General features: G+C 34.3%; 2 protein-coding genes across 5 annotated transcripts; both read left to right on the top strand.

Annotated features, from left to right (window-relative positions):
• Positions 1–1,271: 1,271 nt before the first annotated feature.
• On the top strand, positions 1,272–6,121 carry LOC107868333. 3 transcript variants are annotated; one of them, XR_007054393.1, is made up of 3 exons: positions 1,291–1,667; positions 4,987–5,383; positions 5,483–6,121. XR_007054393.1 is itself a non-coding variant. In XM_016715001.2 (2 exons), exons 1-2 carry the CDS (start codon positions 1,347–1,349, stop codon positions 5,170–5,172), a joined length of 507 nt encoding a protein of 168 aa, XP_016570487.1. In that variant the 5' UTR covers positions 1,272–1,346; the 3' UTR covers positions 5,173–5,458. The 3 variants fall into 3 exon arrangements, 2 of the variants coding, with proteins under 2 accessions (XP_016570487.1, XP_047266607.1); XM_016715001.2 differs by lacking the exon at positions 5,483–6,121 and having other exon boundaries at positions 1,272–1,667; positions 4,987–5,458; XM_047410651.1 differs by lacking the exon at positions 4,987–5,383 and having other exon boundaries at positions 1,310–1,667.
• A 2,139-nt stretch (positions 6,122–8,260) lies between these two features.
• On the top strand, positions 8,261–14,091 carry LOC107869195 (uncharacterized protein At4g04980). Of its 2 annotated transcripts, none has more exons than XM_047410649.1 (9): positions 8,261–8,653; positions 9,209–9,541; positions 10,192–10,287; positions 10,364–10,481; positions 10,772–12,089; positions 12,194–12,359; positions 12,435–12,599; positions 12,685–12,837; positions 13,453–14,091. In XM_047410649.1, the coding sequence occupies exons 1-9, from the start codon at positions 8,588–8,590 to the stop codon at positions 13,657–13,659; spliced, it is 2,622 nt and encodes an 873-aa protein (XP_047266605.1). In that variant the 5' UTR covers positions 8,261–8,587; the 3' UTR covers positions 13,660–14,091. The 2 variants fall into 2 exon arrangements, with proteins under 2 accessions (XP_047266605.1, XP_047266606.1); XM_047410650.1 differs by lacking the exon at positions 8,261–8,653 and adding an exon at positions 8,802–9,112.
• Positions 14,092–14,391: the final 300 nt, after the last annotated feature.

Genomic DNA, 14,391 nt, shown 5'->3' with positions numbered 1-14,391 from the left:
AGAGCTTATCTAAACTTTATTGTTGAACCAGCAAGACTAATATCTACTTATTTTTCTAAGTTGTACACTTATTGATAAAGTCTTTAAATTAATAGGCCTTATGGTTAAATAAGATTAAATTCAATCAAACAAACACACTACCTTCGACTACTATAAGATCTTTATAACACTTGTAAAAAAAAAAATTAAAGTTTTTGATGAATTTTAGATGATGAGTCCATCAGAAATAGTTTGCAATGAATACAATTATGAACGATTTCTGATGAAAAATCTGTCGAAAATTTTGATTTTACTCATAGTTATAGATATAAAATGCATACATAGTCTAATAATAGGCCTACGAGGAGTGATTTTGGAGATGAAATAGTATCTACTGATCACTTTTCGACGTTGTGCTGACATTTCAGATTTCATAAGTGCAATTTAAAACTCCACAATAATGACCCTTTTTTAATTACAAAGACTAAAAAGTGACTATTTATGATCAATTTTATTTGATTTTAACTTAATTGAACTAGTAAATTTTGGACTAAAATAAGATGATGGTGAATATTTTAGTCTATGGTTATAATATTTTTTCCTATCTTTTGTATTTTATGATCAATTAATGAGAAATGTTACCATACCCACAAAGAGCATTTCTTAATTTTTTTTAATAAAGAATTGTTATCAACAATTCTATATTCATGCATCACCCAATTTTTTAAGTGACATGACATGTATATATTGGCTTGTCTGTTTCGATATAGCCTTCCAATATCCAGAAGTCGCTATTCAATTCGGCCCAACCCCTTTTGGATACTTTCTTTCTCTCGAACTAAAAAAGTACCACCCGTGTTCTCCAAAATTCGCCTTACCTTCAAAAGAGAAAGAGATAAGCATCCAATAAAACTCTGAACTATGATTAAAATTGCTACGACACACTTTAATTTCACAAGAGTTGTATTACCTCCGAACTCAATATTAGCGTGTTATTGTCATCCTTTTGTGCTGAAGTGACATTTTATTACATCAAATGAGACCTACATCAAAGGTGTCACGTCGGCTAAAAAGGGTGACAAAAGGTGTCACGTCAGCTAAAAGGGTTTATAAAAATACGCTAAAATTTTATTCAGGGGATAATAAGACACCCGTAAAGTTGAAGTGTGTCGTAGCAAATAAATATTTTACTCAAAATTATTTTTATAAAACTTTTTTAGCAAGGTTAAAACTTAAAAACTGACACTAAAAATTTCTAATTTTACAACTCAACCCTTATAATAAATTGTGGTCCAATTTGGACCTCATCCTTTTGTACAATATTATCCTTTTGGCTAACATAATGTTTTGAAACATACAATTTCACAATGCTTACCTTATCTTTTAATTTGCCTCACTATTTCCCTAGACATAATTACAACTCAATTCCAACTATTGTCAGCTTATCGCAACCCTCCTCCTTTATCACAACTGATAAATCGAGCACCAGACAGATTCTGGTATCCGTATTTTGTCGTGCTAGGAGAAGAGTTATATACGATAACGATAATGAAGAAGAAGATGAAGATAATAATAATAACAATGTTGAATTAGCAATGTTAGAATTTTATAGTCAATCTATGAGAAATGAAGCTCTTCTTGTGAAAGCTATTGTGGATGAGGAAGAAGTGGAAGTTCTAATCTTTAAGGTAAATCTTTTTTTATATATATTTTTTTAAAAAACCAATTTCAATGTTATGTTATATTATTTGTTCTCTATAATAAATTCTGTCAGAATAATAGATGAATGAACGACGTTGTTGCAATTCTGTCAGAATAATAGATGAATGAACGACGTTGTTGCAGAAAGGTTTGACTGTATATGATAAATAACATTTTTGGTCGGTCAATTATTGTTCATTTTAATTTTATTCCTCGTGATATTTGATTAAGAGTATAATCTTTGATCACTTGAGATGCATAATTTCGATCCATTTACTTTGTGAATATTCACAATTTTCAGATTTATTTATCGTTTCACCATTTAATTACCCATGCGTTATGTCAAATTTGAATTGTTATTCCATATTTGAAGGTAATATACCTTCAGAAATGTCCCACTTAAAGAAATTAAATAGCCCAAATATAACATGTTTTCTACGTAAAGGGACCAAAGTCTCATACTTTTAGTAGTGGGAAAATTTCAGAAATAACAATTATAGAGCCTTAATTGCAACTTTTATAGCAACGATTTCATAATTACGAAAAATAGCAAATTGTATTTTGTATTTAAGTAAACTATTGCTACACAAATACATATATAACAACATTTACTGCCCTTGTTTTACTCAAATTAGTTGAGTTAAATAAGGAATAATTATCTCATTTAATTAAATTTTCGTAAATTACTCTTATTTAAATTAGTAGATTCCTTTTCCAAATCAAACTCAAATATGAAAGATTATTATTTACATGATCTTCAAAATTTTAAAATATCATTCTTTTATATCTCTAACTATTTTTTCTTGTTATTTTTTTTTTTTTCATTTTTTAATCTTTTTTTTTTTAATTTTAATTTCTTTTTCTTTTCCATTTTTTCTATCCACTTTATTTTCTCTCTTCTACGTCTCTTCTTTTTTTCCTTTTTCGTTTTACTTATTTATTTATTTATTTCTTTTCTCATATTTTTTTTCGGTTTCTTCGTCTTTTCGTTTTAAATTTTTTTTTCGCTTTTGTTTTTACACTTCTATTTCTAGTTTCTATTTCTCTTTCTTCTTTTTTTTTTTTCCTTTTCACTTTTTATTTGAATTTTTATTTTTTTGTTTTGTTTTTTCTTTTTTTTTTTTAACTCTTCTATCTCTATCTTTTATTTTTAAAAGACAAATATTTATATCATATATATATATTCAAAAAATATATATACAGATCTACATATGTATTTACGGTAAAAAACATACATACATATCTGCATATGTATTTGCAGAAATACATATCTGGCTCACATGTATATATAAACATATAGGACACAAAATATCTATTACAAAACTGACAATTATATACATATACATATAGGTAATAAGAAAATACATGATACATATCTTAAATAGTAAAAGAAAATAAATAAGTACATATGTTACCCTCTAAAATGACATAGTATGTATAGTTCAAAGACAAATCCAACACTGTATAAAATACATATAGCTCTGCATATGTATTAGCAGAATACATACCTGATCCATATGTATATTCTTATTTTATATGAGTCACCTTTGTATTTCGCAAATACATATGAAGATATACAGTATAGTTATGTTTGTTACTGTTTAATATGAATATGATATGTATTTCGTAAATGCATATGTATGTTTTGTACTGAAATACATATTCAAATCTGTATGGCTATGTATTTTGTATGTATTTTTGAATATGTGTGTGATATACATATTTGTCTTTTCAAAATAAAAATTAGAGATAGAAGAGTAAAAAAAAAAAAAAAGAAAAAGAAAAAAAGAAAAAAAAGAAAAAAAGAGAAGTGAAAAAGAAAAAAAAAGGAAGAAAGAGAAATAGAAGTGTAAAAATAAAATAAAAGAAAAGCAAAATCAAATAGAAAAATGAAGAACAAAACGAAAATAGAAAAAAATAAAAGGATATGAGAAAGGAAAAAAAAAGAAAACGAAAAAGGAAAAAAAAAGAGAAATAGAAGAGAGAAAATAAAGTGAAAAGAAAAATAAATCAAAATAAAAAATAAAATGATAAAAATATAAGATGAAAAAAAACTACCAAGAAATAGAGATATAAGAGAGTGAAATACAGTAATAATGTTTTATATTGAAATCTTGAAGATTATGAGGTTAATTATTTTCAAATATGAAAAAAAGAAAAAAAATAAAAAAAAAAGGAAAAAGGAAAAAAAGAAGAGAAATAAAAGAGAGAAAATAAAGTGAAAATAAAAAAATGCAAATAAAATAAAATGATAAAAAAATAAGATGAAAAAAAGAGAGGATAAAAGATATGACTATATTTGAGGGAATAGTGGAGTGAAAATAGTAAGGTGTAAGTAGTGAGAGTAAAATATGCATTTGCCTAGTTAATGAGTAAAATAATGTTATTCTTGCTATAAACCGTAATTTTATAAAAGTGTTACTATTTATTGTAATTATAATCTTAAGTATGCTACTTTTTGTAATTTTTCCTTTAGTTAATTGAGAGTTAAATGTTATCAGAATTAACAATAACCAGATGACCAAAAGTGTTGTTCTTCCATATATGTACAGTCAAATCTCTTTATAAAATACCTATTGTAGCAAAATGATGTTATAGAAAAGTAATATAACATAACATGAAAATCGACTTCAAAGAAAATTTAGCCTTTATATATAGAGATAAGCATCCAGTACTCCTCCGAACTATGATTAAAATTGCTACGACACACTCTAACTTTACAGGGGTCCTATTACTTTCCTGAACTCAATTTTAACATATTTTTCTCACCCTTTTGTGTTGATGTGACACCTTTATTACATAAAAATAGGGCCCCACATCAAATATTCCACGTTAGCTAAAAAGGTGCTACGTCAGCTAAAGGGGATGACAAAAATACGCTAAAATTTAGTTCGGGGATAATAGAATCCCCGTGAAGATGGAGTGTGTCGTAGCAAATTTGGTCATAGTTCAGGAGGATACTAGATACTTTACTCTATATATAATAACATATTATATAGAGACCAAAATAGGTTGTGGTACAATGGATGGGGCTGTTCCACCCTTAATCAGAGATCGAAGGTTTGGCCCTGGTTATGGAGAAAACTCTGTTGGGAGGGATGCCACCTTAATGGGCCCTGCAACGCACGATCCAGATTAGTCGGGGCTCTAATGCGGGTACCGAACATTGGACACCGGATGAGAAATAAAAAAAAAAATTATATAAAGAATGATTGTTATAGAAAGGTCAGACCATATATAACAAGTATTTTTTTACAATTTTGTCCATGGATATTTGATTAATTATGCTATAATTTTTTTTTTCAGGGTTTTTCATCATGCTTGAGTTATAGAACAAGTTCAGATCCATCAAAAAGTGTGTTACCAGCAAGGGCAGTGATCAAATGTATAGACAGAATAAAAGGACCATTTGACCCCTCTAATATTGTTTATTTGGAGAAAGGATTGAATTTTGAGTCCTTCAAAGATAGGATTCTATCAAAGGAAAAATAGGGATGGCAATAGGACGGGGCGAGTTTGGAACAGACAGGGCGAGTTTAAGCTTATGCGAAGCGATTTGAAATTGTAATAGGGTTAAAATTGAATAGGACGAGACGAGTCTGGAACAGAAGGGGGGAGTTTAAGCTTATGCGAGGCGATCTGAAATTGTAGTGCCCGCTCCGTCCTGTCCCGTTGAGATCTCTGTAGACAAGTACAAATTAAGGTTGCGAATTTTGTATCACGTACAATATGAACTTTTGTGTCGTCTGAATTATTTTATAAGAGTCATTTTTTTTGATATAATGCTGCAATGTCGAATCAGGAAAAGAGAGAAGAAACGGAAAGGGAAAAAGAAGGAACCGGACAAACAAAGGAAGGGAGCAAAAAAGAATCAGCCACACAGCTTTGGAAGGCCTTCCAATTCGCGTTCAGAGTCTATACTTTCGCTGGTGGACAAGACGAGAGAGCAGAAAAGTTGACAAAAGAATTGGCTGAAGTAATCGAGACAGACCTTCATCTTCAGACGTAATAGTAGGCTCCCCATTTTTTTCCATAGGCTGCAATCGATCATGCAATCAGCATGTTGATACTATTCCTGGCTAGCGCCTTGTACGTGCATGCTGCATAAACTGCGATGTTCATGCTTATACCAGGAGAGAATTGCTAGATGAAAATGTTGTTATTTGTAAAGACTGAGAGGAGAAATTGAGCTAAAACTCTAGCTTTTACCTGTCACTGTTGATACATAAAAAAAAAGGACAGCCCGGTGCACTAAAGCTACCTCTATGCACAGTGTCCGGGGAAGGACCCCATCACAATCACTGTTGATACATAAAAAAAGGGCAGTCTGGTGCACTAAAGCTACCTATGCACAGTGTCCGGGGAAGGACCCCACCACAATCACTGTTGATACATAACAAATATATATAACACCTTTGTGACTGGTTTTGTAGCATGGGTATATAGCAGCTAGCAAGACTGACTATTTTTTCCTCGTCGAACAAAAAAGAACACACGCGTTACAACTATATATCGATTGATTGTCTAGAGTGTTAACTTCTATATACTGTTGACGCTATAGCCTTAAAACATAACTACAAGTAACCTGCAGCTACAGCAAGGGTGAAATATACTTGTCGTGTAACAAATATTTGTACTGTCCATGCATATAAGTTATATTCGTATGTAAGTCGTTTATTCTTCTAGAGCCAGTATTTGCAGGCATCTCTCAGACCATTGAATCCTACATTTCCCTAATTAACAACACATTGTAATTCCACTTGGGGTCTGGGGCTATGTTGCTCAGACTTGTCAAAAATATCAATAGGTGCGTGTCAGATTCGCCAAAATTAGTGTATTTTTGACGAATCCGACGCGGGTGCGACAAATGAAAAGTCCGTGCAACTTAGGTCCAAGGAGGGTAAGGTGTACGCACACCGTACCGTACCTCTACCTCGTGGAGATAGAGAGGTTGTCTCCGATAAACCCTTGGCACAAGTAGCTCATAACGACGCAATGATATAGTGGTGTAAAACAGTATATAAAGTAGAGTAAATGCACTGTTTTCACCCTGAACTATAAACGAAATTGTTGAGACACACCCGAACTTAAAGGGGGGCCTATTACCCCCTGGACTAATTAAAACCGTATTTGTGGCAACCTTAGTGCCTACATGGCACATACATGTGCCTACGTGGACCTTCAATGTGTTGATTCACGCAGTGTGCCACGTAGGCACTAAAGTTGCCAAAAATATGATTTTAATTAATCCAGGAATAATAGGACCTCTTAAGTTGGAGTGTGTCTCAACAGTTTCGTTTATAGCTCACGATGGAAATAGTGCATTTTCTCTGTAAAAGTAATATCAAAGGTATTATGCAATAGGATTAAACCAATCCTCCTAGTGATATCAAAGAATATTCAAAGTCCAAAATATATTAATTTGTCAAAATTTGGTAAAAGCCTCTATAATGCAAGATATATTAATTTTATTCTTGTTTGTTCATGCAATTTGGTCAGCTTTTAGTTCCACTAACTGATTAAGACTAGTTTTTGCATGAAATTTATTTTCACTTTCACACAAAAAACTTCAAAAATATTTCAAGTAAAATGCATATCAAAACATGTTCAACTTCAAGTTCCAAAAACTATTTTTCAACACAAATTCAGCAACTTTAATTTTATTTTTTTCAAGTTTCAATTAAATCTATGACCAAACGATAACTTAGTAACCTTAGTCACATGAATATTAGTTTAAATTACCCATTATCTCTTCTTAATTAATAATCCATTCATGGAAATAGTAAAGGTAGATTTAGGAAAAAGTAATACTAAATGATTTCTTTTTTGCAAAAATATAAATAAAAATTCGAAATGGCTAATTATTATTTTGGAAAGAAATAAGTTAAGGTGACACAAAAAGGAAGTTCATAATGTGATATTTCTTTTAGCAAAACTTTGAAGTTTGAATGCATTCATATGAATATATATATGGAAATAAGTCAATCAAGATTAAAGAATAATAGGCAAATGCAATCAAGAAAATGCATCTCAAAATAGAATTTTTTTTGTTAATATAATTAAAAAAATTCTTATAGATATATCTTGAACTATTTCTATGCAAGTAAAAAACTTCTAGAATGATATATTATATATATAGTATCTTGGATACTTAATTATTTTAAAGATAAGTTTGGAAATTCTATATTCACACTTATGTATCATATATGTACAATATGAACTTTTGTGCCGTCTGAATTATTTTATAATAATCGTCTTTTGTAATAATATTTTTTTATAATTGTCAAGTTCTTTTTGAAAATAATTGAGGTTTTAAAGGATAAGATTCTCTGAAAGTAAAAATAGACATATTTAATTAATCCGATCCATTGTAGGAACTATCCATAATTACAAACTTACAAAATGAATCAATTTATCATTATAAAGTGATTCGACTTTCCTGATTCTGCTCCACCTAATGTCATTTGAACAAATAATTTTTTAATTTAATACTAATAATAAATATTAATATCCATTTATATAATTTATTATTAATTATATAAAAAATCACTAAACCCATAAATTTAATGGTTGGAATCACATAATTAATTAACTTTATTTTCTTTCTTTCTTTTCTCTTTCTCCTTTGGAAACGAAAGAGAGAAAGAAACGAAAGTCTTTTGTCCTCATGAAGATGATTTTGGTTTAGCCAAATTTTCTCAATAGCCTAAAGGGAAAAAATTCTTTGTTTTTTTTCATCAATTTCCCAAAAAACATCTTTAATTAAAATTTCTTTTACCAAAACATAAATTTTGGTTAATAGAAATTTGAAAAACTTTTTTAAAAAATCTTTTTTTGTTGTTCTTCTTCCTAAATTTCTCTTCAAAAGTCTTTTCGCGAAAAAGTAACTTGTTATTATTCGTTGAAAATGGCGAGTGGGGTATTTTGTGGTGTCGTTCCTTTCATTTTTCGCAAAAAGTCTTCCCCGTTAAAGGTATTTTTTTTTCGTCTATATTTATTCATATACAAGTTGTGGAAACATGGTAAGGCTGCGCACAATATAAGTATATGTTGAAGGACCTCTTTGGAAATCTTTTTGTTTAAACTATATGTTGATAAGGGAAATAATATTTTATTTGAAAATCAAAGCACCCAGATATCTTCTTAGTTTCATGGGTGCTTTTTTTCATCTGTCAGAGTTTGTGACCCGAATTTTGTTGATTCGGCCGTTGTTTAAGATTTCTTGTGGGGTCTGTGGTGGTAGACCCGATTCCGGAGCCCACCACCAATCCTGTTGCGGGTGCGGGGGCGAAGTTTTTAGGCTCATCTTCTCACATAACAGAAGCTTTATGCACCGAGCTTCCCTTAACATATACATTGATCTATGACGAACCTTAACAAATACGTACAATAGATCCAATGTTCGCACATAGCAGAAGCTTTATGCACCATGGTTCCCTTAACATATCAAATTTATTTTTGATATATCGATGAATCTCTCCTGTTGTAACGCCATTACTAACAGTAGCTAACTTTATCGTTTTTACAGGAAGAAGATATGCGTAAAAGTAGGAGATTACATACTAGAGTAATAGCGAAAATACCTTCAATGTTGATACCAAGAAGATCAAAATCATCGAAAGGTTCCAAATCGCGCTACTCATGTGGAACGAAAACACCAAGTCCAAGATTGCAGAGTCCAAATAGGGTGAAAACAGCACCAAAAAGTCCCAGAATGGCAATAGCAACAAGTCCAACTTTTCACAATTCATGTGGGGTGGCTAGTAACTTTAGAATAATGACAGGTATAAAAAACAAGATCATCACATTGAGAATATTGTTTGATCTTACTCCTTGTGATGGCTCTGAATCTGCAAATGAGGTATGTATATATACGAATACTAGTTAAATCGCTCAGTTATGTTGCTCGGACTATCCAAAAATGTTGAAGCATAGAGTGAAGGGTGGTCAGTTGAACGTGTTTTCATCGAAAGATCATATTATATAGGTCCCTTTTTTTGGATAACCGTGGTATCTGGGCTTAGCTTGGGTGCACCTCGACTAATTTCATGGGATACTACCACCTACCGACAGGTACCAGGTAACTCAAGGCTAGGATAAATGCGAAGAAATCACCCAGTATTTTTTGTCTCTACTGGGATTTGAACCCGAGACCTTATGGTTCTCAACAGTGACGGAGCCACTTTATGCTGACACCTTTGTGACTTTCGTTACTTTGTGACATTCGTTAACAAAATTTCTGGCTCCGCCACTGATTCTTAGCACCACTTCATATGTATCGCTACATGACATCCTTGGGGTCTCAAAAATCACTTTTTATAAATCCTTAACACCCTTAACGAAATTTCTGGTTTTCCTCCAAATAGAAAACTATCTTTAGAGGATCTGACATGCACCCGTCAAAATTTTTGAAGATTCCGAGCAACATACAGTCGATTCACTCACTTAAGGGAATAACAAGAACTGTCACTTTTAACCAACTTTTTCTGTTATGAACATGTTTTTCAACAGCTGCTGATATCAACTCTAAGGGATCTACATAAACTGTTTCCTTCTATCAATCCGAATTTTTCGTTGTTGAAAATAGATGGAACATCAATACATGAGGTAATGTGAGTATGTTTTTAAGCAAAATCACAACTTACTGAGCTAACAACTCCAAAATTTTCGCTGTTTCGTTCAGAAAGTGCGATGCTTTTGTGATATATTGAGATCCATCGGGGAACTGTGGACAGGCAACGATGAATGGATGATTATGTGCAAAGAGAACTCGAACAGTAAACTAAATGATTTTGAGTATGGTATGATCATCTCTCTGTATAGTTTCTTGTCTGTCGATTTCTGTTACTAGCTATTGTCTCAGAATACTTTGCCATGCTTTCGATAGCATTTTGAATATGGATATGTTTTTACTTGAGCCCGAGGGTCTATCGGAAACAGCCCCTATATCTCGTAAGGTAGGATAAGGTCTGCATACGCTCTACCCTCTCCAGATCCCACCTATGGGCCGGATTACACTGAGTATGTTATCGTTGTTGTATTTTTGTCTTTGATATGCAGTTATAATGATTTACTTATGTTAATTATGTAGTGTTGGCATTGCTCGATGACATTATCAAGTTAGCTAGCGAACGGATGGTAGAGATGACAGATGAGGACGAGACTGAGGATGAGGATGATCGGACGAGAGAAACAAGTCCTTCATCTGACGCGTTTGAGAAGAATTTTTCGGAGATGTTCTCGAGCAACAATTCATCCCTTTCGAGCTCTCCAACTTCAGTCCTCCCCGAGATAATAACCAATGCCTCGAAGAAGAATGCAAAAGCGGCGTCTATCACTTCCCCTCTTCTCTTATCGCTCAAGGTTCAAGCCGTTGGAAACCAGAACCCAATCGAGGTAAAGCACCTCTCGTTCCACATGTTACCCAATGGAAATCAAGATTCAAATAATGCGGTTCAGCTAGGAAGCAATGCCGATGAAATAATGGACTTACCGGAGATTCTACTGAATAGTCTGGAGAAAGCATCGGAGAATGGTGGAATATTTTGGACCGGTGATGCATCAAATGGCGAAGCAGTTCCAGCGCGTGTTACATTTGACGTGCTTTTGCCTCCATCTTCAATTTCTAGGTTGCAATCAAATGTAACGGAACTGTCATCAGTGCCGCCTTCACCAAACATTTTATCACCAAAGATCGTAGGATCACAAGTACCAACGCCACCTCAGCCGGAACCTCAACCAGAGTCGTCGTGTGAGAATGAGGAACCAGCACCATCGTCACCACCAGCACGCATTACATCAGGAAACACACCTCCACCTCCACCTCCACCTCCGCCACCTCCAATTACAACAAAAGTTAGAGTAGTGCCTTGCCCTCCGCCACCACCTCCCAAGAAATCGGAGAAAGTACATTCAGCTCCACCTTTACCTCCACCTCCACCTCCACGTTCACCTAACGAAGGATTAAAAGGTATGGTAACCCCACACCCCCTTCCACCAAAGGCGTCAAATGGAGCAGCACCAGCACCAGCACCAGCACCCCCTTCACCGAAGCCAATAGGAAAGGTAGCTGAACCTCCACCGCCACCAACGCCAAGGGGAAAGAGACCTGCACCTCCAAAATCACCAAGACTGGCAGTACCAGCCCCGCCTCCACCAATGCAAACAAAAATGGGAGGTGCACCTCCACCACCACCACCAACTTTTGCAGGTGCCAAAAATCCACAATCGACGAAAACAGCCACTAAACTGAAAAGATCATCCCAAATGGGAGATCTTTATCGATCACTTAAGGGAAAAGTCGAAGGATCTAGTTTGCAAGGTAAACAAAAGGGAGGGAAGGGAAAATTTAATGCATTGAAAGGAGATAAACCAGGAATGGCTGATGCATTAGCCGAGATGACAAAGAGGTAATCTTCTCTTCTTGAAATCTCGAATACTCCCTCCGATTTAATTTGCTTGTTTGGTTTTTACTTGGCACGGAGTTTAAGAAAGTACGAATTATATCTCACAGATCAGCATATTTCCAACAAATCGAAGAGGATGTTAAAAATCATGCAAAACTAATCAAGGAGATGAAAAAGGCCATTGCTTCTTTCCAAACATCAGATATGTCTGAGCTCATTACATTCCACAATTATGTAGAATCCCAACTCGAGAAACTAACAGACGAAACTCAGGTTCATTCTGCATTTCGTATTTCTGTCATAACTAACCATTTCAGGATGTTGCCTTAAAAGACTTTCTTGTTACAGGTCCTAGCAAGATTTGAAGATTTTCCTTGTAAGAAGTTGGAAGCGTTGAGGACGGCAGCAACTCTCTATTCCAAATTAGATTCAATAGTCTCTACTTTACAGAATTGGCAACCAGCCTCGCCTGTCGGCCAACATCTTGCCAGGGCTGAGAGGTACTTCAACAAGGTAGAAAACTGTCCCTGGACCTCATCAAAACTTCCCACGACTTGATTTCGCGTTAGCAGTTCTAACGAATAGTTCTTTCATATAGATAAAAGGAGATGTGGACACTCTGGACCGGACTAAAGACGAAGAATCCAAGAAACTAAAAACACATCAAATCCAGTTTGACTTTGGCGCCCTTGTGCGTATCAAAGAATTGATGGTGGATGTTTCCTCAAACTGTATGGAACTTGCACTGAAGGTTAGTACAATCAAAATCACTCTACATGATACAATGATATAAATTGAAATGCATTTTAAATACATAACTTTCCTGTAGCTTCTTGTCATTCGATTTCTGTAAGTATCTACCATCTCTTGTACTTTGATTATCACATTATTTTGTTGTACTTACTGTTCCTTTTTTTCAAAGTTCTTTGCCATGCTTTCCTTGGTGTCTGCTTTGATATGCTTTTCCTTGAGCCAAGTGTCTACTTGAAACAGCCTCTCTACCTCCCACGGTAGGGGTAAGGTCTGTGTACACTCCGCCCTCCCTGGACCCCACTTGTGGGATCACAATGGGTATGTTGTTGCTATGTTGCTCGGACTCTTCAAAAATGTCTACGACTGAGTGGCAGATTCTCCAAAAGTAGTATATTCTTGGAGAATCTGACATGGGTGCGGCATGAAAAGTGAAGAGTCCTCGTGACTTAGTGTTGTATGTATTTAGATAGAGTAGATTTGTTTAGGGATAAGGTTTGAGCAACTTCACAAACATGTATATGCTCGTATAAACATGTCGATCAACATTTTCTAAATCTGCTTACATGGTATTCGCGTTAACATTTTTTGATATAATGCTGCAATGTCGAATCAGGAAAAGAGAGAAGAAACGGAAAGGGAAAAAGAAGGAACCGGACAAACAAAGGAAGGGAGCAAAAAAGAATCAGCCACACAGCTTTGGAAGTCCTTCCAATTCGCGTTCAGAGTCTATACTTTCGCTGGTGGACAAGACGAGAGAGCAGAAAAGTTGACAAAAGAATTGGCTGAAGTAATCGAGACAGACCTTCATCTTCAGACGTAATAGTAGGCTCCCCATTTTTTTCCATAGGCTGCAATCGATCATGCAATCAGCATGTTGATACTATTCCTGGCTAGCGCCTTGTACGTGCATGCTGCATAAACTGCGATGTTCATGCTTATACCAGGAGAGAATTGCTAGATGAAAATGTTGTTATTTGTAAAGACTGAGAGGAGAAATTGAGCTAAAACTCTAGCTTTTACCTGTCACTGTTGATACATAAAAAAAAAGGACAGCCCGGTGCACTAAAGCTACCTCTATGCACAGTGTCCGGGGAAGGACCCCATCACAATCACTGTTGATACATAAAAAAAGGGCAGTCTGGTGCACTAAAGCTACCTATGCACAGTGTCCGGGGAAGGACCCCACCACAATCACTGTTGATACATAACAAATATATATAACACCTTTGTGACTGGTTTTGTAGCATGGGTATATAGCAGCTAGCAAGACTGACTATTTTTTCCTCGTCGAACAAAAAAGAACACACGCGTTACAACTATATATCGATTGATTGTCTAGAGTGTTAACTTCTATATACTGTTGACGCTATAGCCTAAAAACATAACTACAAGTAACCTGCAGCTACAGCAAGGGTGAAATATACTTGTCGTGTAACAAATATTTGTACTGTCGATGCATATAAGTTAAATTCGTGTGTAAGTCGTTTATTCTTCTAGAGCCAGTATTTGCAGGCATCTCTCAGACCATTGAATCCTACATTTCCCTAATTAA

Source organism: Capsicum annuum, chromosome 4, assembly GCF_002878395.1.
Source record: "Capsicum annuum cultivar UCD-10X-F1 chromosome 4, UCD10Xv1.1, whole genome shotgun sequence".
Taxonomy (NCBI): Eukaryota; Viridiplantae; Streptophyta; class Magnoliopsida; order Solanales; family Solanaceae; genus Capsicum; species Capsicum annuum.
The sequence above is the reverse complement of the archived record's forward strand: the minus strand, read 5'-3'. Positions and strand labels throughout refer to the sequence as shown.